This window comes from Carassius auratus, chromosome 49, assembly GCF_003368295.1.
Source record: "Carassius auratus strain Wakin chromosome 49, ASM336829v1, whole genome shotgun sequence".
NCBI lineage: Eukaryota > Metazoa > Chordata > Actinopteri > Cypriniformes > Cyprinidae > Carassius > Carassius auratus.
In genome coordinates, this window is record NC_039291.1 from 4,665,623 (window position 1) to 4,690,342 (window position 24,720).

Here is a 24,720-nt window from a genome sequence, read left to right on the forward strand (position 1 = left end):
GGATTCTAGCATAACTGTGCCATTAAACTCTGTTAGTGAGGGCTCGTTTAAAATATTGCACATATAAAGACTGTTCAAATTACTTGTTAAAGTGCAATGAAATACCTTATATATAGACTTTGTAACGGCCAAAACTGTATTTTGAATGCATCACATTATAGTGCGGAGTGCATGAAAATAATAACAAGGTGGCAGAACGAACTTATCATCCATAGTGGTTCTCACATAGTCCTTCTAAGTCATCTCCACATAGTGAGTGTTATAAGTTAAGTGATCAGTCTTTAAGAGAAGGACTATGTGAGAACCACGATAAGTTCGCTCTGCCGCCATGTTATTATTTTGTCTTTACTTTATTTGTAACGCTAAGAAAGAGTTAATCTCTCATGTATGAGAAGAGCGCATAGCAGACATTAAATGTGTGTGACATCAGCTCCTCGTTTTCTATCTTTCATTTCATGGATTTAATGAGTCAAATCATTTCAACTTCTTCAGCGACCACAGGCTCTAATCCTCTTTTGCGCGCACACACGCTGTGTGTGTGTGTGTGTGTGTGTCTGTGAGAGAAATGCGGTGCTGAAGTGAAATAGCTGGGCAGTTTGATAGCCGAATTATAATAGGCCGCCTAATAAAAATAGTTATAGTTATTATTAATATTATTTAATACATTAATAGGAGAATGAGCATAATATCGTCTTGACTATCGACAGAGAAATCTGCTTACTTCCATATCTCTGACTATCATAGATAAACGATTCTATCGTCTATCGGCACAACCCTACTTTCTCCACATGTCCAAGGCATGTAGGCATCGCCACATGACCTTAATCATGCGAAGTAGGTTTCCCCTTGGGGAGGACCCCTTGGTCTTGAGCCACCACTGTAGGGGTCTAATGTACATCAGGTCAAGAGCTATTATGATGGATGCAACTGCCATTAACCCCAATAGTTTCTGAAACTGCTTGACAGTGAGTGAATGGCCTTCCTTGACTTTCGTGACTGTAGTGCGGATCGACTCGATCCGAGCAGGGGACAGTCATGCCTGCATCTTGGTCAAATCCCACACCACGCCCAGATAAGTGGTTTTCTGTAATGGAGAAAGCACACTTTTCTTGGTGTTTAATCGTAACCCCAACTTTCTCATATGGGTGAGAACAACATCTTGATGTCTCTGGCTCTGGTTGAGCCAGAATCAACCATTAGTCGATATAATTTAGTATGCGGATTACTTCCTGTTCTATTATCAGAGCCTGCTTGGGGCCCACCAATGTGGGAAAGACCCAGATGACAGGCGGCAGCAGAGCACCGAATTGAATGTGACAGCCTTTTTCTATAGCCTACAGGACCCAACGAGATACATTTGGTAGTAGTTTCCACGCTGCTAAATAGTTTACTAAGCGAACCTGTCTCTCGAGACTGGTCTCTGATGTACTTGGAGCTGCTAGCTCGGTGCCCTGAAACGAAAGACCAGCAGGAGACGACTAAACTAACTGCTCGATGGAGACTACCCCTGGAACACTGGCAGGGTTAGCAGACTGATCTCGTAAGGACTCTGAGGAGAATCAGACATGGTGTAATGCAGTGTACTCCACTCTTCCCCAGTAGGGGCCACCCTCAGCGGTCCTGGATGTTGTTTGTCAGGTCCACTTTGTCGAAGCACAACCTTCAGATCAGGCCTAACCTTGGAGGCCAACTTTTGAATCTCCCAGTATGAGGAGCTGGTACATGGCCAGAGCTAGAGAACAGCGAGAGAGAAACCGCTGGAACGTCACCGCCTGTTTACATGCCTCCCGGTATCTGTCGACGACGGAATTGACAGACCAGCAGACCAGAAGGCGCAAGTGGGGCGTCCATGAGAAAGACCCTGTCTCTTTCCTTCAAATCAGACAGGGTCAACCATAAATGTCTCTCTGCTGTGCCGGAAAACGCTTCTGAACCCAGAGATAGAGGGGGCTGGATCTGGCAGGTGAAGAAGAAGATAGAGACTCCCAGTGCTTAATTTGTAAATTGTGAGGTACCAGAACAAAGCGGGGCAAAGGATCCGTCACGCGATTACAGAATGGAGAGGTAACGGAGCACTCGCGCAATTTTATAGGGTCTGTAAGGTCATGAATAACATGGAAATGCCGAATGAGGGAAATTCCTGCATTTATTCAACATATTTTGTAGGTTTGAATAATAAATCCACACAAAGTCTAAGATTAAATCAGTCATTTGAATCCATGAGCTCTCTCAGAGCACGCTTCTCATCAGTGCATCTGTGACCTGCACGCTGCGATACAAGACTCACACGCATTTCAGGACAGCTGACAGAATGATCAGTTGACTAATCGGGTCATTGTTGCATTGTCACAAAAAATGTATAATAATTTGCACACCTTTTTAAGAATTTTAAGCCATTTGGTACTCACGCGCTCCAAATGCTGTATTATGTGACCTCACAATCACATTTAAAGCTTGTAAGTATAAAGCTGACTTGCGAGTATTATATAAGAGTTATTTTCCGTAGTTTGTTGAGTTTAAGCAACCAAATACAAACAATATGATGTCTGATGTGTGCTGACAAATAAAACTATTTCATGGCACACTCTACTAAAATACAGGGGGTAAAAGAAAGAATAGTGTTGTATCAGACACTTGCAAGTAACATAAGGCTATATAAAAAACAAGCTCAAATGGAGTTAACAAGGTATTTGGCTGGCGAATAAGGAGATCTGTGTTTTGTCCGCATCTGAGGAAAGTGCAGCGCATCATATGCCATTATCACCTTTTACAGGTTAGGATATAACATTTATTTTTTACATTTTTTTATTTTTTTGCTGTTTAATACACTTGGCCAAAAGCTCATGATATAAACGATTAAGCACTTATGCACAGGATATTTTAAAAGTACAAAAGTATATTGGCTAGATGGCAAAAAAAAAACTACTTCTCCAGTCTTCAAAGACACAAAAACAATAGCCTTTACAAACATAGGGTTTGAGTAAAGAAATTCTGTACTATTCAAAGTTATTTGTTTACCCTTGCTTTGCAAATAAGTGGAGATCTGTCTCCTCCAGGCTGTGTGCACGCGTTAATCTGAGTGGAAGCTGGGTGAAGTGACGAGGTTTCGCGAGAGCTTTAGGATCCAATGGTGTTATGAAGATTTACAAGCTCCGTTAAATACTTATCATTGATTAAATATTTCTAAAATCTTGTGATTTAAAATTATAGTAACGAATTATAATAGAGATATTAATTGTGGATAATTTGTCACAGCACGTATCTGGCTATTCTCTGTCTGCCAGGGATCTGCTAAAATGAGGTGCCGGATCGGATTTAGGAGGTGCCGGATCCGGATACGGCTTGTTACGGCACAAATTAAGCCCTGGACTCGCCCATCTCCATTCCCTCCACTAAATCCAACTGCGAACCCAATGAGTGCAGCTGCTACTCCACCTGACGCCGCTGACGCCAGTTCCACCTCTCATGCTTTTATAGCTTCCTGGTTGCTACATCACCCATCTATGATGTCTCACCCTTTCATTGGACTGATTACACATGTGATTCAGAGCATTCCCATAGCTTTTTCTGACACTGCTTTAGTTCCTGAAGGGAAACAATAGTTCCTCCTTAAAGATCCATCTTCATTACACAAAGGGTCCAAATTGAGGTTGACTGACATTGGCTAATTAACAGCTAATTCATAAAAAATGCATGACTTGGACACATACGCAGGACAGGCTAATTCATTAATTCATCAGTTTTTCTATAAAAGTAATTATACTGAGCTCTAAATTACAACTGTGGTATCCCATCCCCATTACTAACAAAAGCTCCTAGATAACGCACTTCTACTCATTCACTCCCCTTCTCGGAGTCTATATATAATTAAAGGAAGCTTTAAAGTGTTAATTTGGCTGGCATGGAACACACATTGTTAAATGTGAAGCGTAACTAAGGGCTGATCACAGGTGATTTGAAGTAGGGGGGATGCCAATGGCCCTAATTGTTTTATTTCAGTCTATTAATCTTAAACAGTCCCACAGAAAAAAATCCAGTGATTAATAGTGGGACATTCCAATTCCCACTTAATAGCAATTAATTTTCTGATAGCCATGGAAGTTTTCCTAGTTTTAATTAGTTTTTAAGGAACAGGGAAGCCGATGACAGGCTAACTAAATGCAATCTCATCAGAGACTAACAGGCCAGTCCACCTCTCCTCTCCTGGACTCACTGTGCCTTTAATTTCCTATTTATACTTCAAAATAACTCATTTGCATATATTCTCACATAAACATACATACATACTTATAGCTTTTGCTTTTTCAGTGGTCAAAGTTCTGTGTATAAATAGTCTCAGCCTACTGTAAATCTGCCCCTCTGATTAGAGGATGGGTATGTTGATGGTAGATATCAGAAAAATGTAAGCAAGTGGAGAACTTACTTTCCATAGCCTGCAGGTACTCCATATGCAGGACATTGCTTGCAGGTCCTGATGTGGATGCCACTGAAGGAATGATGTCAGTGTATGGGCTGCGGTGACCTGCAAGTAGGGCCATCTGGTGGTAATACTCTGCTGTGGTCAAACTGGCATGGGGTGCTGAAGCATCAAATGATGACATAAAACATCAGCCATTAGAAAAATACAATAATGTTCAAAAGTTTTGAATCAGTAAGATTTTAAAAAGAAGTTAAGACTTTTATTCAGCAATGATAAAAAAATTCCATAAGAAATGTCTTAACGTTAAAACATTAAAAGATACAACACCAAACTTTTGAACGCTAGTACAGGAATACATAGGTCAGTTTTTCAAGACTTGTAGTAACATATGCATGTTACTACAAGTCTTTATTAACTGACCTTTTTTAATTTCTTGTAAATCAATGGATTTGGAATATAGCACATGAGTCTGGACTTTGGGAGTACTGGAGTCTGGTGTATGCAGGGCCGGATTAACCATACGGGCAACTGGGAAATTGCCCAGGGGCCCAAGACCTCTAAAGGGCCCAGGGCAGCAAGGGCACGAGCAAAATACTGTATCTGTACTATCTATATGTAACGACGAGGACAACTCAGCTAGCCAGGACTTTTCTACACCGCCAGCTTACGTTTACACCAGTTTGCACAGTCAAAGTCCAAAAAAAAGCCATTGTTTAAAAGATGTGTTTGCCAAATGAAGGCATTTCAAATTCAAACATGCACTTCGTCAATATTTAGGACTAAAATTGTGTGCTTTGCCAGATTATGTAGCATTTATTTCTGTCTTGTCTTCTTCAGAGAAATTGACAGATTTCTAAATGTTTATGTAGCACTAAAATGTTTAACTGGTTAATTGTGCTGTGATATGTTGTTGTTCTATTTTAAAACAAGTTAAAATGAGCTTAGGATAATAATGTTTATGAGCAGATAATAGCGATACTGCATTTTATTTATTTATTTTTTCCTTGAGGTGCCAGCTTCATTAAAATGCTGTAAATTGTTGTGGAGGGATAACTGGAAGATTTCAAATTGTTTGTTTGGACTAATAACTTGATTGCCTTGTTGAATTCTGAGGAAACAGGGTCACCCTGTCAGGGTGATTTCTGCTTAAAATGAGCTGAGGACCAAAATGTTTCTTGATGTGTTGTCTGTGGTCTTCTGTTATAGCTCTTATCAATTAAATAAATTTCTATTGGGAATGAATGTTGTTAAATAAACAATGGTTTGAAAGTGGTTGCTCATTTATTCATTTTTGTGAAAATGGAGGATATTTCCCTCCCTCTCAATGTAGTGGTCAATTTTACCACATACAGATGCTAATGTGTTTTGTTTTCATAGCATCATATGTGAGTGAATGTCTTTGATAGGGGACATAGTAGTGCATTTGTAGTTCTATGAGCATTTAAATATTTGTAAATCAAAATACACCTGATGACAGTTAGAATTTGAAGTATTGAGTATATTTACTGTATATTACAATAATATATTCTGTATATGACCATATTATGGTGATCCTGGGGTCGTGATTGATGGGGCCCTTGAATATTGTTGCCCAGGGTACAACAAAGTGTTAATCTGGCCCTGGGTGTATGGACTACTTTTATCATACTTTTATAGTGCTTTGTTGTCATTATTGGAGCTTGACAACCTCAGGTCCCATTCACTTTCATTATATGGAGAAGAGAGCCTGATCATTCTGCTAAATATCTTCTTTTCAGTTTCACAGAAGAAATTAAGTTATAGAAGTTTAATTAATTAACTTTTTATTTAGGCGGGAATAAAGAGGGCTGAATTTTAGATGAATGAACTGGTGAACTTAAATGTCTCTCTTTCATGTGTTGCCTCTATCTTCATCCTACACTTTAGCGTGATAACAGGTCCTAGAAATGCATCCTAAAAATAAACTTTTGGCAACATGCTTTTCTATGCAAACAACACAATTGATAGAGCACACTCGCAAATACACATACACACAAAAAGAGAAAAACAATGAGAGAAAGACTGACACAGTGCATCTCAATGCAAACACAAAATAATTTTAGCTGCACGAAGTGTTGTGGCTAATTCCTGTCTTTCCCAGAATAAATTAAAAGAGCAGATTAAAGGATCTTGACTGAATCAAACTGAATGCATGGAATATGCATCTCTGATTGGTTGTGTAAATGGAAGAAGAAATTCCAAATTAATTCAATGAGGGTATTATGACTTAAGTAGAGAGGGATGGGATGGGGGGCTTTCTTAATTGTCTCTGTTGTTCCTTCTTGCCTTGGCTCTTACATTAAGCTGTAATGTGCCTCATTTCCCATTCATGTGTAGCCTTGTGGATTTACTAAATGGGAAATGTTGGCATCGAACTAATGGATTGGCAGTGGTGAATGGCATGGGCAATTTTTAACAATGAATATGCATCCTCACTACGGTGCACCACCAGAACCATGAGGCATTCTGCTGGTGGAGTATGTAACAAAGCTTAACCCTTTCGAGTCGATTAACGCATATATGCGTTTTGAGTCATTTTCTCCTGATAACCCCGAAAAGAACTTAAATTACACTCGCAGTTTTAATCGTACAGATAAGAGCAATACATCAATCGAATCTGTAAAGGGTCTTTTTTGGATACAGACATAATAACAAAAAACCTTTGTGCACTTATAAAATAAAGATAACAAACAAGGTGCGCTGTCTACAGTCTTTGTCTCCGCTGATCGTCATGTACAAACATTTCATTAAAATGAACTGTAACTCCGTGAATACTCAACGAAGAGACATGAGAGAGATATCTATAGAAAGCCTGGAATGTCTACTTTTAAACTAAACAAGTGCTGCCGAAATTACTTTATTCTGAGATAAAGTAATCCATATGAAAACAACGCGATGTCTATTTTTCATATCTCCGCTCATTATATCTAATGTGACCACGCCCCCGCGCTGAACGCGCTATTCAGATTCAAACTGAAGCGCGGCTTGCATACGCCCACACAGAAGAAAAAGCAGCGAGACTGTTCTTCAAGTTTTTATTTAATTTTACTGTTTGCTTCGCGATGAGAGGAATAAGACATAATTCACCCCAAAAAGATGTGATGTGGTTGAGGATTTGAGAAATGGATTTCCTCAGAAAAAAGAATGAAGCTCTTTATTCAGCAGAGATCATAAACATGAGTAAGTCTCTTTTTATTTATTTGTACTAGTTTTCACATAAAGTGTAAACATTTTACTAGTCAGACTTTTTCCAAATACTTTTTCCAAACTATAATTCCTGACTAAATGTATAATCAAGTGAAACATTATGAAGTTTCAATAACAGTATACAATACTATACCATTCAAAAGCTTGATGTAAATAATATAAATGTGACAAATAGAGATAACTCTAACAAATGTAAAAACAATGCAGTTCTTTCGATTTATTCCCCCTAAAAAAACCTGAAAAAATATTCTCAGCTCTTTTCAACATTAATAATAATAATAATGATGATGATAATAATAAATGGGGTTTATCTGGTAGAATATACGATTGTTAAAAGGATTTCTAAAGGATTGTGTGACTGGAGTAAGGATGCCAACAAATTTGTTTGAAAGTAAGCTTTGATTGTCCCTAATAAACTGTTTAACTGCTCCCCCAAGTGGATATTAAATTATGTTGTGGGATAATTAAATATATTCTTAATAAACTACAAACATAAAATTATATACTTTTATTTTGTTCTCACATTCTTTCTTGTAAGTCCTCCCTCAGAGTGGCACAGTTGAATGAGAGCCTCATTATGCAGCTCATTATGCAGGCCTTTGTCTTCTCAGGTGTAAATCACAATGATATTCATGATAGTTGACGCCTACTCGCATATGACTTTTACCAACAAAAAGTGTCTTAGAAAATTTAAATTAATATATTGTTTTCTGTGAATGAGTAAACAAGATGATTTTCACATAATTTAAAAAAGAAAAATTCTAGGCTACAAGCTCCAGTTCTCAACTTTTTCAGCAACCAATTTTATGTATGTGTTTTATTGCCTTATTCAAGTGACTTAACATTTTTAGTTTTTCACTAACCATGCATAACATTTTTTTTTCTCAAAAATACAATCATGTACATGCATGCATTTCACATATTATTATAGCCCAGTTTGTGCTGATTACAGTGATATTAGACTTTACCCATTTAGATATTTATAAGAAACTGAAAAAAGCACAAATATCAGGGCATGACAAAACTTCTCCAGGCCCCAAAAATACCCTTAGACTCCAGTCCATGACTGCAAAATTTGTCATCTTGGAGATTTAAAAAAAATATATAAATAAAAAGAGGGTTGGAAAGCAAGCACAATAAAAAATTAAGTGAAAGAGTGAAAGTTCCTAAAATAAACCGATATGTAAAGCTCTGTCTTTCTTTTTGTTGCAGGTATACCACCTTTTAGCCAATTACGCACTACATTAAAACAATATTGTAATGATTCACAAATCTCCATATTCATCGGGAAGAAGGAGGCGGGAACCGGCGCACAATCAAAAAGCACTTTAATAATCAAAAGTAAATACAAAACGGCGCACCAGCCCCTCACGGACGACTGGTGCGCATAAATAAAAGCCAAACACATAAACTAATGTCCCAGGCCTGGTCCTCTCTCGTCCTTCACGGTCGTCACTCCAGTTTTATATCCTTCCATCTCCTACGTGGGACTCAAGACCGGCGGCGGGGCGCAGGTGTAGCTCATCTCCAATCGCTACACCTGGCCTCACTCCTCGTTCCCACGCCTCTCGGCCCCGCCCCACTCGCCACATACCCCCATCGCCCCTCGCAGGCCGGGGGGTACCCTCGAGACTGCGCTCTACTCCCCCCCCCCCCCCCTTCCCTCCGGGGGGGACCGGCGCACAATCAAAAAGCACTTTAATAATCAAAAGTAAATACAAAACGGCGCACCAGCCCCTCACGGACGACTGGTGCGCATAAATAAAAGCCAAACACATAAACTAATGTCCCAGGCCTGGTCCTCTCTCGTCCTTCACGGTCGTCACTCCAGTTTTATATCCTTCCATCTCCTACGTGGGACTCAAGACCGGCGGCGGGGCGCAGGTGTAGCTCATCTCCAATCGCTACACCTGGCCTCACTCCTCGTTCCCACGCCTCTCGGCCCCGCCCCACTCGCCACAAATATTCTATGTTCTATTTTCCTGTCAAAATAGCGGCTTTCCTTTGGAATTCCGCTGCTTTTAAAGAACTTTTAAAGGGTTTTCCAGTAATGGGCAGAGCTAATGTGCAAATGGCAATCTTATTGGCTGGCATTCACCTATTATCCCTATTATGATTTCAGAAAATTAGTTCAAGATAATGTAAAAACCTGATCAATATTCATGAATCCAGCCTGGCAAATAAAAAAAAAAAAATACTAGCCAATGGCAATTCAATTGCCAAGGTGTCTGTAGAGGGTTGGTGACAATGCTCAGAACATTAAGGCCCCAGTATACTTCAAACGAAGTTCACTTTCGTTCTTCGTTCGGGGGCAAAAAGAAGTTCGAAAAGGCTGAGCGATACTTTCCAACACCCCCATGCTTCTGGAGGCGTGGTGTAGATTCATGTAAACATGACTCGCATTTCTTGCACATATTCCCTAAAAACAAACAACGATTAAGTGTAGGCAATCTAGGTGTGAGACGGGCACCAATGGTCGGAAAATAATAAACAAAAGAATAATGATTAGCCGCAGTTCAGAGTCAAGTATCATGTTTGCAATACAAAAGAACTTGTAATAATAAAATCTCCATATTCATCGGGAAGGAGGAGGCGGGAACCGGCGCACAATCAAAATGAAACTTTAATAATCACAAATAAACACAAAACAGCACACCAGCCCCTCACGGACGACTGGTGCACATAAATAAAAAGCAAAACATAAAATATTGCCCAGGCCTGGTCCTCTTTCGTCCTTCACTATCGTCGCTCGAGTTTTATATCCTTCCATCTCCTCTGTGGGACTCAAGACCGGCGGTGGGGCGCAGGTGTCGCGGATTTCCCAATCACTCTACCGGCCTCGCTCGTTCCCACATCTCTCGGCCCCGCCCCACTCGTCACATAACTATAATCAGTCCTTTATGGGGAGTGTGAATGTCTCATAAGCCCCTTTCACACTGCCATTCCGACAAATACACGGGTAAAGTGTTCCGGCAATTGTTCCCGGGTCGCTAGATTTTGCACTTACACACTGCCAGTGATTAACCGGGATATGTGCGTGCTTTCACACACAACCCGTAAAGATCCCGTAATGACAGGTGACATCAGGGCGTGATGAGTAATGTACGAGTCGAACACGTTAGGCACGTTATACTTTCACTGAAGTGAACGATCTCGGCATCAGCGCAGAAAGTGAGGAACTTATTGAAAGAACAACAGCAGCAGCAGTATGTTGATAACATTTATTTGAAACACATTTATTTGGTACTTGCTACTTTATATCTTTACTCTTTCCTTTCATTTTCTTCATGGCTTTGGAAAACTTGTCTTATATGTTTCTCTGCATTGCTTTTTGCATAACTCCTGGTCATCAACACAAAGTTTCATTGCAATTTCTATCCAGGAATTAAATGCGTATTTGAGCGAGCGTACAGGTGCGGATATATTTGTGGCAGCTCAGCTATTCAACACTCCAGTGTATTCATGTTGCTAGTGACTAGGCCGGAGACATTGTTCTCTCTTGTCTGAACTCTGTCGAATGAGAAATGAACCAGGGAAAAATAATTTGTGCCAAAGAGGGTGGAGTTTCACACTTACCCACACGAACTGCCGAAACAAACTCAAAACGAACTTCGTTTTGGCCTGATTGGGTTCAAAATGATGTCATATAATTTCATTTGAGGTATATCAGGGCCTTTAGTATCAGAGTACAGAGTACTCTACGAGACGGGATGTGATGCTGTGATCATCGGAGACTCCATCATCCGACATGTCCGTGCTACGTTAGCCAAAGGTAAAGTGCACACTCGTTGTTTCCCTGGGGCTCATGTTCTCGATCTTTCTGCGCAGATACCCGCGATCCTGAAGGCCGGCGAGAGCCCCGGAACGGTCGTGCTTCATGCCGGGGTTAACGACACCACGCTGCGGCAGACAAAGATGCTGAAGAGGGACTTCAGGATCTGATCGAGACGGTTCAGGACCACTGCCACATATTGATGAGGACACGAAAGGTTCAGTAGACTTGTTGCTTTAAATGAATGGTAGTTGTCATGTAGTAAAGAACAGACTGCTATTTGTTAATAATTGGAATCTTTTCTGGGAGCGTCCTAGGCTTTTTCGCGCTGATGGCCTGCACCCCAGCAGAGTCAGAACTGAGCTGCTCTCTGACAACATCTCCAGGATACTTCGCTGCATATGACTAGTAAGACAATTCTCAAATAACTATCATGATGACTTTTGTTCCACCCGCTTAAATATATATATATATATATATATATATATATATATATATATATATATATATATATATACACACACACATATATGTATATATATACACACACGCACACACACACACACACACACACATATATATATATATATATATATATAAACACACACACACACATATATATACATATCTATATATATATATATATATATATATATTTTTTTTTTATATATATACATATATATATATATATATATATATATATATATATATATATATATATATATATATATATATATACACACACACACACACACACACACACACACACATATATATATATATACATATATATACATATATATATATCTGTATCTGTACCTGTATATAACTCATTTGAAATACTTCTGCTTAATGTTACACTGTCAGACATGCAAAATAAATCTAATGTATCTCTTGCTCTGGCTACTGTGTATAGACCACCATCGCCGTATACAGAATTTTTTTAAGAATTTGCAGATTTAATCTCAGACCTTCTGGTTACAGTTGATAAGGCGCTAATCATGTGAGATTTTAATATTCACGTTGATAATACAAATGATGCATTAGGACATGCGTTTACTGACCTAATAAACTCTTTTGGAGTCAAGCAAAATGTCACCGGGCCCACTCATCATTTTAATAATACAGTAGATTTAATTATATCGCACGGAATCGATCTTACTGATATAAATATCGTACCTCAAAGTGATGATGTTACAGACCATTTCCTTGTATCGTGCATGCTGCGTATCACTGATATTAACTATATGGCTCAGCGTTACCATCTGGGCAGAACTTTTGTTCCAGCCACCAAAGACAGATTCGCAAATAACCTGCCTGAGCTATCTCAACTGCTATTTGTACCCAAATATACACATGAACTAGACAAAATGACTGGCAACATGGGCACTATTTTCTCAAATACATTAGAAGCTGTTGCTCCCATCAGATTGCAAAATGTTAGAGAAAAACATACCGTGTCATGGCATTACAGTAATACTCACTCTCTCAAGAAAAAAAACTCATAGTCTTGAACGCAAATGGGGAAAACTTGGAAGTTTTTAGAATTGCATGGAAAAACAGTATGTCCAGCTATAGACAGGCTCTAAAAACTCCTAGGGCGGAGCATATCCACAAACTCAGAGAAAATAACCAAAACAATCCAAGGTTTTTATTTAGCACAGTGGCTAAATTAACTTTATGACTTTATGAAATTCTTCACAGATAAAATAGATAACATTAGAAATACAATAGTGAATGTAGATTCTACAGCGTCTAACACTTCAGTTTCATCCATCGCACCCAAAGATAAACTGCAGTGCTTTACAACTATAGGACAGGAAGAGCTAAATAAACGTATCACTGTATCTAAACCAACAACATGTTTATTAGATCCTGTACCCACTAAATTACTGAAAGCGTTGTTACCTGTAGCCGAAGAACCGCTTCTCAATATTATTAACTTATCATTAACTTTAGGTCACGTCCCAAAACCATTTAAGCTGGCAGTTATTAAGCCTCTTATTAAGAAACCAAAACTAGGTCCTAGTGAACTGGCAAATTATAGGCCTATTTCAAATCTTCCATTTGTCTAAAATTTTAGAAAAAGCTGCGTCTGCTCAATTGAGCTCCTTCCTGCAAAAAAATGATCTGTATGAAGAATTTCAGGTTTCAGGCCCCACCAGAGCAAAGAAACTGCACTTGTTAAAATTACAAATTACCTGCTTCTTGCGTCAGATCAAGGCTGCATCTCATTGCTAGTTTTACTTGATCTTAGTGCTGCGTTCGACACCATTGATCATGACATATACTCATAGATCGATTACAAACCTATACAGTTATTCAAGGGAAGGCTCTAAGATGGTTTAGATCCTACCTCTCCGATTGTTACCATATTGTTTATTTAAATAGGGAGTCATCTCATTCATCACCAGTAAAATATGGAGTGCCACACGGATCCGTCCTAGGTCCCCTTCTATTTTCAATATACATGTTGCCCCTTGGTAATAATATTAGAAAATATGGGATTAGTTTCCACTGTTATGCTGATGATACTCAGCTATACAGTATTGTTCAAAATAATAGCAGTACAATGTGACTAACCAGAATAATCAAGGTTTTTAGTATATTTTTTATTGCTACGTGGCAAACAAGTTACCAGTAGGTTCAGTAGATTGTCAGAAAACAAACAAGACCCAGCATTCATGATATGCACGCTCTTAAGGCTGTGCAATTGGGCAATTAGTTGAAAGGGGTGTGTTCAAAAAAATAGCAGTGTCTACCTTTGACTGTACAAACTCAAAACTATTTTGTACAAACATTTTTTTTTTCTGGGATTTAGCAATCCTGTGAATCACTAAACTAATATTTAGTTGTATGACCACAGTTTTTTAAAACTGCTTGACATCTGTGTGGCATGGAGTCAACCAACTTGTGGCACCTCTCAGCTGTTATTCCACTCCATGATTCTTTAACAACATTCCACAATTCATTCACATTTCTTGGTTTTGCTTCAGAAACAGCATTTTTGATATCACCCCACAAGTTCTCAATTGGATTAAGGTCTGGAGATTGGGCTGGCCATTCCATAACATTAATTTTGTTGGTTTAGAACCAAGACTTTGCCCGTTTACTAGTGTGTTTTGGGTCATTGTCTTGTTGAAACAACCATTTCAAGGGCATGTCCTCTTCAGCATAGGGCAACATGACCTCTTCAAGTATTTTAACATATGCAAACTGATCCATGATCCCTGGTATGCGATAAATAGGCCCAACACCATAGTAGGAGAAACATGCCCATATCATGATGCTTGCACCTCCATGCTTCACGGTCTTCACTGTGTACTGTGGCTTGAATTCAGAGTTTGGGGGTCGTCTCACAAACTGCCTGTGTCCCTTGGACCCAAAAAGAACAATTTTACTCTCATCAGTCCACAAAATGTTCCTCCATTTCTCTTTAGGCCAGTTGATGTGTTCTTTGGCAAATTGTAACCTCTTCTGCACATGCCTTTTTTTTAACAGAGGGACTTTGCGGGGGATTCTTGAAAATAGATTAGCTTCACACAGACGTCTTCTAACTGTCTAACAGTACTTACAGGTAACTCCAGACTGTCTTTGATCATCCTGGAGGTGATCATTGGCTGAGCCTTTGCCATTCTGGTTATTCTTCTATCCATTTTGATGGTTGTCTTCCGTTTTCTTCCACGTCTCTCTGGTTTTGTTCTCCATTTTAAGGCATTGGAGATCATTTTAGCTGAACAGCCTATCATTTTTTGCACCTCTTTATAGGTTTTCCCCTCTCTAATCAACTTTTTAATCAAAGTACGCTGTTCTTCTGAACAATGTCTTGAACGACCCATTTTCCTCAGCTTTCAAATGCATGTTCAACAAGTGTTGGCTTCATCCTTAAATAGGGGCCACCTGATTCACATCTGTTTCTTCACAAAATTGATGACCTCAGTGATTGAATGCCACACTGCTATTTTTTTTAACACACCCCTTTCAACTAATTCAACTAATTGCCCAATTGCACAGCCTTAAGAGCGTGCATATCATGAATGCTGGGTCTCATTTGTTTTCTGAGAATCTACTGAACCTACTGGTAACTTGTTTGCCACGTAGCAATAAAAAAATATACGAAAAACCTTGATTATTCTGGTTAGTCACATTGTACTGCTATTATTTTGAACAATACTGTATAATCTCAACGAGACCAGATGAAACTTCTAAATTATCCAAGCTAACAGAGTGTGTTACAAATGTAAAAGACTGGATGACCAACAATTTTCTCTTACTGAATTTGGATAAGACAGAGATATTCATTATTGGAATAAAAAATAGTACACAGAATCTTGTAGATTACAATTTGCAACCAGACGGATGTACTGTTACTTCCTCTTCAGTCAAAAATCTGGGTGTTATATTAGACAGCAATTTGTCTTTTGAAAATCATATTTCCCATGTTACAAAAACTGCATTCTTCCATCTTAGAAACATAGCCAAGCTATGAAACATGTTACCTGTTTCTGATGCAGAAAAGCTAGTTCATGCATTCATGACCTCTAGACTGGAGTATTGTAATGCACTTCTAGGTGGTTGTCCTGCATCTTCAAAAATGCAGCAGCTAGAGCCCTTACCAGGTCAAGAAAATATGATCATATTACCCCAATTTTACAGTCTCTGAACTGGCTACCTATTAAGTTCCGTATCAGTTACAAATTATCATTACTTACCTATAAGGCCCTAAATGGTTTAGCTCCTGCGTAACTAACTAGCCTTATACCACGTTACAATCCATCACACTCCCTAAGGTCACAAAACGCTGGACCTTTGGAAGTTCCAAGGATAGCAAAGTCCACTAAAGGAGGAAGAGCTTTTTCACATTTGGCTCCCAAACTCTGGAAAAGCATTCCTGATAATGTTCTTGATGGTAATGTTAAAAATTGTTACTGTTAAATTGGGGAAGTCTTGGCCTAGTGGTTAGAGAGTTTGACTCCTAACCCTAGGGTTGTGGGTTCGAATCTTGGGCCAGCAATACCCAAGATGCAATGAATGAAGATTTAATTGAAGTCATAGGGCTTCTTTACTTATACACGAAATCGGCTCATTACAGACACTCTAAATGTGTTCGTTTGCACCTCAGAGGAGGTTGCCCTGATTTAAAGCCAACGAGCACTACTTACGGTCCATGACAGCAAGAACCCCTTCAACATCTGACAACACGCAGTCTTCCAATGACTGCTGAACTGAAAATAATGTGATAGTTTTTTGTTGCACTGCTTCCGTCCAACCATACGCCTAGTTATCTATTGTGGTATTTTGCATGTTGTGTCAAAATGTTGTTGGTTTAGAATAGATAAATAACTCTTTTGACTCATGTACGATAATTTTCTTCCAAATACGATAATTTTGAACTTCTGGCACAATACTTGGACATTTCCAATCTGGGAACACTGACCACTAAACACAAGACGGCATCAGCGATAAAGGCGTTGTCGAACTGGAAGTACCGGAAATTAAAGGTGAGAATATTTCTTTAACATGCACGGTATGCCCAGGAAAAAAGACTTTATCCACGTCTGCCTCAAGCAACTAGTGGTAGAAATTATGATTCTTTCAAGAGATTCATTCATTAAGTTCGTTCACCAAAATTATTCATTCAGAATTGTTCACTGATTCGTTCAGTGATCATTTATTCATATTACACAAAATATGCCAGCAGGTGGCAAAAAAGAGTGTATTATGTGTTATGTGTTATGTCTTAAGTCAAAGAACGTATTCACTTGTTACAAAAACTGATCTGGCTTTATTAAAATGTGTGCATAATCAAATTCAATATATAAAGTCTAATAAAGTTGTTGAGATGAACAAAGCACAAGGTTTTCTTGCCTAATTAGCATTTTAATTGTTTGGTCAGACAGTTTGTATATTATATATTGTATATTATATATTCACATTCATAAATTGGGGATTATGGCAGACTAACCCAGTTTACTCTCATTCATTTCATTCACGAACAACATGTATCCGTTCATTGAACTCGTTCGCGAACGACATGTGTGCCAGTTCAGTCATTTCATTCACGAACGAGATTTACTAAATCATTCAGATCATTCACAAACAACATGTGTACCAGTTCATTCATTTCATTCACGAACAAGATTTACTAAATCATTCAGCTTGTTCACGAACGACATTGGTATCAGATCAGTCATTTCATTTACGAACGAGATCTCTAGATCTCGTTCAGACTCATATGAAACTACATTCAACAAATCACATGCTCCATCACATGTCATACTTGAAGGCTATTGACTCGAGGTTGAGTAACTCTTTGACAGGATGAAACTGTTCACAGAGCTACCCGATTCACCAAGCTGCGCATGCGCTGCTAATAGCACCGCGCTGCTGTGGAGGGAGGAACTTCAGTGAACGAGAAATATGAGTCAGTGGATTGCGTGAACGAGAACGATTTGTTCAGCTAAAAGATTCGTTCAAAAAGAACGATTCGCTCACAAACGACACATCACTACAAGCAACTCAAATCTTATGAACCACCTCAACAACACATGCTAACATGTTACTGTACTGAATATTTAATGCTGTGTTCAAACCAGACGCGACTTGCACGAATAACTCGCGCTATTCACGCGTATTTGGACGCTTGAACATTTTGAGTTCATACGCTTCATTCTCGCATGAAATTAACTTTACAACAGACGCGAATTCGCGGCATGGGGGGGCCTACCACCAGTTGAGTTCACAAAGCTTTTTCAACCACCATTTTTATTCCGATAGTTTTCTAAATATGACTGTTATCATGTCATGAAATGTAGTTTTAAAAGTATTTCTTGTGAGAATATAGTTGTTTTAAACTCTAATATGCGGTTTATTTAAAAATGTGTTTTGCTGATTTTCGGAGGTTGTCTATTCCCGTCCTTGAATTGACTTAACATTGAAATCACTCTCGCCAGACGCTTTATTTGCATCTGGTGTGAACGCACCATAAGAGTTGGATAGTGTTAGTTTATTGTGCAGTAACTTTAGGCCTAATATACAGTTACAGAGATTTGCACTAATGGCCAGGTTTCCCTTTGTTTATTTTTACCCAAGTTTAAATTTGTCTGTGTTAATTTTGTACTTGAATTTTATTTTCAATATAATTTTTTATATGTTTTTATTTCATATATATCATATAGCAGGCTGCAATCTATTGAGTTCAAATATATACAACATTTTCTAAAATACTTACAGTGTTTTTATTCTTCAATCAGTTATATAAATTTACATTACATTTAATCATTTAGCAGACACTTTTATCCAAAGCGACTTAAAAATGAGAACAATAGAAGCAGTTAGGTCAACAAGAGAACAACAACAGTATACAAGTGCCAAGTCTCAGTTAGTCTAGTATAGAACACATAGCCAGGTTATATATATATATACATGAAAAAAAAAAATAAGAAAAGGAAAAATGCTAGTGTTAATTGCAGGCGAAAAAGATGAGTCTTTAGATGTTTCTTGAAAATGAGTAAAGACTCAGCTGTACGAATTGAGATTGGGAGGTCATTCCACCAGCTGGGCACAGTCCAGGAAAAAGTCCATGAGAGTGATTTTGAACTTCTTTGGGATGGTACCACAAGGCGTCGTTCACTTGCAGAGCGCAAACTTCTGGAGGGCACATAATATTTAACCGGTGAGTTTAGGTAAGTTGGTGCCGTGCCAGTGGTCGTCTTGTAGGCTAGCATCAGTACCTTGAATTTGATGCGAGCAGCTACTGGTAGCCAGTGTAACTTGATGAGGAGAGGAGTAACGTGAGCTTTTTTTGGCTCATTGAAGACAACCCTCGCTGCTGCATTTTGGATCAATTACAGAGGCTTGACAGTACATGCAGGAAGGCCCGCCAGGAGAGCATTACAATAGTCCAGTCTGGAGAGAACAAGAGCTTGGACAAGAAGTTGGGTTGCTTGCTCTGACAGGAAGGGTCTAATCTTCTTAATGTTCTATAAGTCAAACCTGCAGGACCGGGTAGTGGTAGCAATGTGGTCTGTGAAGCTTAACTGATAATCCATCACAACTAGGTTTATGGCTGTCCTCGAAGGAGTAATAGTTGATGAGCCCAGCTGTATAGAGAAGTTGTGATGAAGCAATGAGTTTGCTGGAATCACCAGGAGTTTTGTCTTCGTAAAGTTAAGCTGAAGGTGATGGTCATTCATCCAGCTAGAAATGTCCCTCAGACAGGCTGAGAGGCGAGCAGCTACCGTCGGGTCATCTGGTTGGAATGAGAAGTAGAGTTGGGTGTCAATAGCGTAGCAGTGATAAGAAAAGCCATGCTTCTGAAGGACAGATCCTAATGATGTCATGTAGATGGAGAAGAGAAGTGGTCCAAGCCTTGAGGAACCCCAGTAGCAAGGTGGTGTGACTTTGAAACATCACCCCTCCAAGACACACTGAAGGATCTGTCAGAGAGGTAGGACTTAACCCACAGGAGTGCTGTTCCAGAGATGCCCAACTTTCTGAGGGTGGACAGGAGAATCTGGTGATTAACAGTGTCAAAATCAGCAGACAGGTCCAGTAAGATTTTGAAGCTGCTCTTGCTAGTCACAGGGCTTCAGTAACTGAGAGCAGAGCAGTCTCAGTTGAGTGGCCACTTTTGAAGCCAGATTGGTTGCTGTCCAGGAGGTTGTTCTGTACAAGGAATATAGAAAGCTGGCTGAACACAGCTCGCTCAAGTGTCTTTGCAATGAATGGAAGAAGGGATACCAGTCTGTAGTTTTCAAGAAGCGCTGGATTTAGAGATGGTTTCTTGAGCAGTGGGCTTACCCAAGCCTGCTTGAATGCTGAGGGAAATGTTCCAGAGTGAAGAGAGGAGTTGATAATGTGAGAAGAGATCGCTTGAAGGATGTGAGTGGGGATCGGATCAAGTGGACAAGTAGTAGGATGATTGGACAGGAGAAGTTTGGAGACGTCCATCTCTGAGAGTGGGGAGAAGGAGGAGAAAGAGTGTGCGTCGGTCATGTGAAGTTGTCCTCAGTCTGCGGTGTAGAGAATTGGTCACTGATGGATCTTGTCTTATTTGTGAAGAAAACTGCAAAGTTGTCCGCTGTAAGAGTCGATGGAGGAGGTGGTAGCGGCGGATTAAGAAGAGAAGAGAAAGTCTTGAAGAGCGTCCGAGCGTCTAATTTTGTTGTGGTAGTAGGATGTTTTAGCCATGAAGACATTTGCAGAGAAGGAAGAGAGGAGAGACTGATACACACTGAGGTCAGTAGAGTTTCTTGATTTCTGCCATTTCCTCTATGAGTTTATAGCAATGTGTAGTGGTAGTGTAGTAGTGTAGTGTAGTGTAGAGGTGTGCAGTGGAGCAAATATAAACATCTTATATATTAAAGATGTTATAGGTCGTAATAGCATTATAGAACATAAAAAATAACATCACAGTTACTTTGCTGAGTAACTAATTACTTTAACAATGTGGTAACTAAGTTACTAACTCAATTACATTTTGGGAGAAGTAATTTTTAACTGTAACTAATTACTTTTTTCAAGTAAGATGACCAACACTGCAAGTGGGTGCTGAAAGCGCACGTACAGGTGAGACCTTAACAGCGCGTGTTGATATCTGTGTTTAAACTAAACTCATTTAAGCTTTGCCAGTGTACACATTTAAGTGCCAGAGGATGCAAGCCGGTGTGTGCTCACCTGAAGCACCTCAAACCTGCACGTCATAACATGTGTAAATTAGGCTCTCTGTGAAATATTTTGTTTAAAATGACAAATTCACACACACACACACGCACACACACACACACACACACACACACACAAAATATGATGTGTCAAAATGCCCTGGTAAGTGTCCAATAGCAGACATAGCTGGCTGAACATACTGTATCAGTGTACCAGATCAGTGTATTTTCTTAAAGTTGAAGAACTTAATATTAATCAAACAGCAACAACAAAGAAATCACTCACTGTTCTTGATTGAAAGCTTTTGTTACTTTAATGACAACCCTTATGAAAGGAAAATATATTTACCAATATATTTCTTAAAATATATTGTGTTATATTGTAATTTATTATTTTCCCTTTTTATTTTCTAATATTTTATATATTTGAATACATTTAATAATATATTGATGATACATATATTATATAATATATTGCAAAATATACAAATGATTGCCGCTTTCAATATATTGCAATATATTGGAAAACAAAAATATATATAAGAATATATGCCTAATATATTACATGATATTTTCCTATATACTGCAATATATTTTTGTTTCATAAGGGAATTCATCTTTTTATTACATAAGTTTTTATTACAGACACACTTAAAAAGTTTACATTCAAATACAGCCAACTGGAGTATATAATTCTACCAAAGAGTTAACATAAAAACTTACTTATGTTTAATTTAAATATTTGTTCAATCTGATATATTTTACTCAACAAATGGCTTTTTACCAAGAATACCAAAATGTTACATCAAACCAAACCGCATCAACAAGTTTAATTTTGCCCTTATTCTGGGTTCTTATCTGGGAATAGTTAATCACTATATGGTAATGCTTTATGTCTTCCTTTGAAACACATGGTAGATAGTATGACCTGGCTGATGTTAGATAGCACTACAGTTCGAAACATCATGATTATATGTGGCCTGTGAGAGGCCCCTCTGATTCCCCCACTTTGGTATTTGTGCTTCAGGCTTCAATTAAAACTTCATGCCTGAGGAGAAGGCCAAGAGGCCAGCATACCACAGAGACTCTTTAAAAAACAGCAGGCATTGCTGACCCTGTAATGGATTTCCCAGTCTGACTTCACACATAAAACCAAAATGGCTTCTTAACAGGCCTCTTGTGTCCATCTTCTAAACTATTTCCACTACTCATCCTTCCCCTCTTTATTGTACCCTCTGCCCTCAACCATGGTCTTGAACTTCATCCCCATCTTAACTTAGGATGTGATCACGAGATTTTGCCTGACATATTGAATGTTTCTCCGGAGGTTTGCCGACATTAGACAAAGATCAAAGAGAGTGACCCCTGCCAAACGATCAAACTATGTTCTCCCCCCTTAAAAAAGAAGCATCGCAGACAGATGAGGGATATATGAATGCCATATCTCGGCCCTCACAAGATAGATTGACAGATTGATAGTTAGATAAAACTGTATAGATAGATTAATTTAAGGTATTATCATTTTCTGAAGGACATGTGATGTGTACAATTTAGAAGTTAATACTTAAAATTGTATGCTCTGCTCACAATAGGTTGACATTAAAGGAACACTCCGACTTTTTAGGACTTTAGCTTATTCACAGTATTCCCCAGAGTTAGATAGTCCATACATACCTTTTTCATTTCTGTGCATTCTGTAAGTGTTATTTGACGCTCCCACTGCTAGCCTAGCTTAGCACAAAGACTGGATGTAAATGGATAATGGTAGCATGGTAATCCCAATAAGTGACAAAATAATGCAAACATGTTCCTATTTACATGTTGTGATCTGTATAGTCACAGCGTGTACAAATAACAAGGCTATATGAGACAGAGACCATTTTTAATCATGTAAATACTGGGAATTATATTCTCACTAGGCGTTGGACCACAGCTAACGTTACTTGGGCGGAGTGGCTACTTGGGTGGAGTGATTAGCGCAGCACACGAGACGCCCTGTTAATGGTTCCGTAAACAAAACAAACGTGACTAACTAGCTAGACGTGACTCGTGATCATGGCTGACTTTGAGGAATTGTCAGACTCAGAAGAATTTTACTGTGTATCAAACCAATATCCAGAACCATATAGTTTTGAGCCAGAATACACAGACGAGGAGTTACAAACTTTGGAAGCTGTAAGACAAGATATATCTTGTCCCTGGGTGTCATATCCACACACCCAGGGACACATCCTCACTTAAAGTTTGTTGTTGACGGCTGAACTGCGTTTGAGCTCCGTCACTATATTCTTTTCATTGACTATTTTTAACTTAAAAATCTATTTTATACACCATCGTTTCCGTTTATATAACGCGTGAATATATCCTCTATTGTATTCTACAACAAAAACAATTAGAGCGACTCGCTATCACTAGATTTATTTTGATCTCCCGGGTCCGCTATTAGCTTTTAGCCAGTTAGCATCAGCAAGCGTGGTTGCTGCTAACTGAGCTTACATTGCTAATACTCTATTCACACACATTACCACTGCTGTACTCACTGTTACTTGCTTTAATGGCGGATGAATGTCTCCACTCTGTGCAGCTCGAGCTCGAGGCCGTGGGGAAGCAGATTCGCGACCTGGAACGGAGGCAGGCCGAGCTGAGAGAGCGGAGAGCCGCGCTGGAATCATCCCGGGCTGACGCTCACAAGTCCGGGGTAAGTATACAGCGTGCTGTTAACAGTCCCACCACGTCTACTCCGTGTGTTTCTCTGCGCAGGCCCGGTGCACCCAGGACGCGATCTTCCCAGATGTCCTTCACTGCGACGCCGGGACACCACGGACCCTGGGTGCATCCACAGCGGAGGATGCGAGCCGGGTCCCGGGCGACGACATCTCCCCCTCCTGCCTTCGAGATCTCCATCCAGAACCGCTTCGCTCCCCTCCGCGAGACAGGACGCGACGCTGTGATCATCGGAGACTCCATCGTCCGACACGTAAGTGCTACGTTAGCCGAAGGTAAAGTGCACACTCATTGTTTGCCTGGTGCTCGTGTTCTCGATGTTTCTGCGCAGATACCCGCGATCCTGAAGGACGACGAGAGCCCGAGAGCGGTCGTGCTTCACGCCGGGGTTAACGACACCACGCTGCGGCAGACGGAGACGCTGAAGAGGGACTTCAGGAGCCTGATCGAGACGGTTCGCAGCACGACGCCCGCGGCGACGATCATCGTGTCAGGACCACTGCCCACGTATCGACGAGGACACGAAAGGTTCAGTAGACTTTTTGCTTTAAATGAATGGTTGTTGTCATGGTGTAAAGAACAGAAACTGCTATTTGTTAATAACTGGAATCTTTTCTGGGAGCGTCCTAGACTGTTTCGCGCTGATGGATTACACCCCAGTCGAGTCGGAGCGGAGCTTCTCTCTGACAACATCTCCAGGACACTTCGCTCCATGTGACTAGTAAGTCAATTCTCAAATAACCATTATGATGAGTTTTGTTCCACCCGCTTAAATGATAAAAGTACTTGTGCTGTAAAACCTATTAAGACTGTGTCTGTTCCCAGAATAGTGAGGTCAAAATATAAATATAAATATAATGTAGGATCTAGAAAAAATCTTATCGTAATTAAACCAGAAAAATGTAAAGTAAATG

The 24,720-nt window shown here is 39.5% G+C and overlaps 1 protein-coding gene across 2 annotated transcripts in view; it reads right to left on the reverse strand.

The window, feature by feature from the left end:
* LOC113066065 (transcriptional activator GLI3) overlaps window positions 1-24,720 on the reverse strand; it is a 302,707-nt gene that overhangs the window by 54,547 nt on the left and 223,440 nt on the right. For both annotated transcript variants that reach the window (XR_003279117.1, XM_026237669.1), the window contains exon 6: window positions 4,424-4,579. Coding sequence is in view for 1 of the 2 variants with exons in the window: in XM_026237669.1 (XP_026093454.1) it covers window positions 4,424-4,579 (156 nt within the window). In the remaining variant the exon portion in view is untranslated. The remainder of the gene's footprint in view (window positions 1-4,423; window positions 4,580-24,720) is intronic.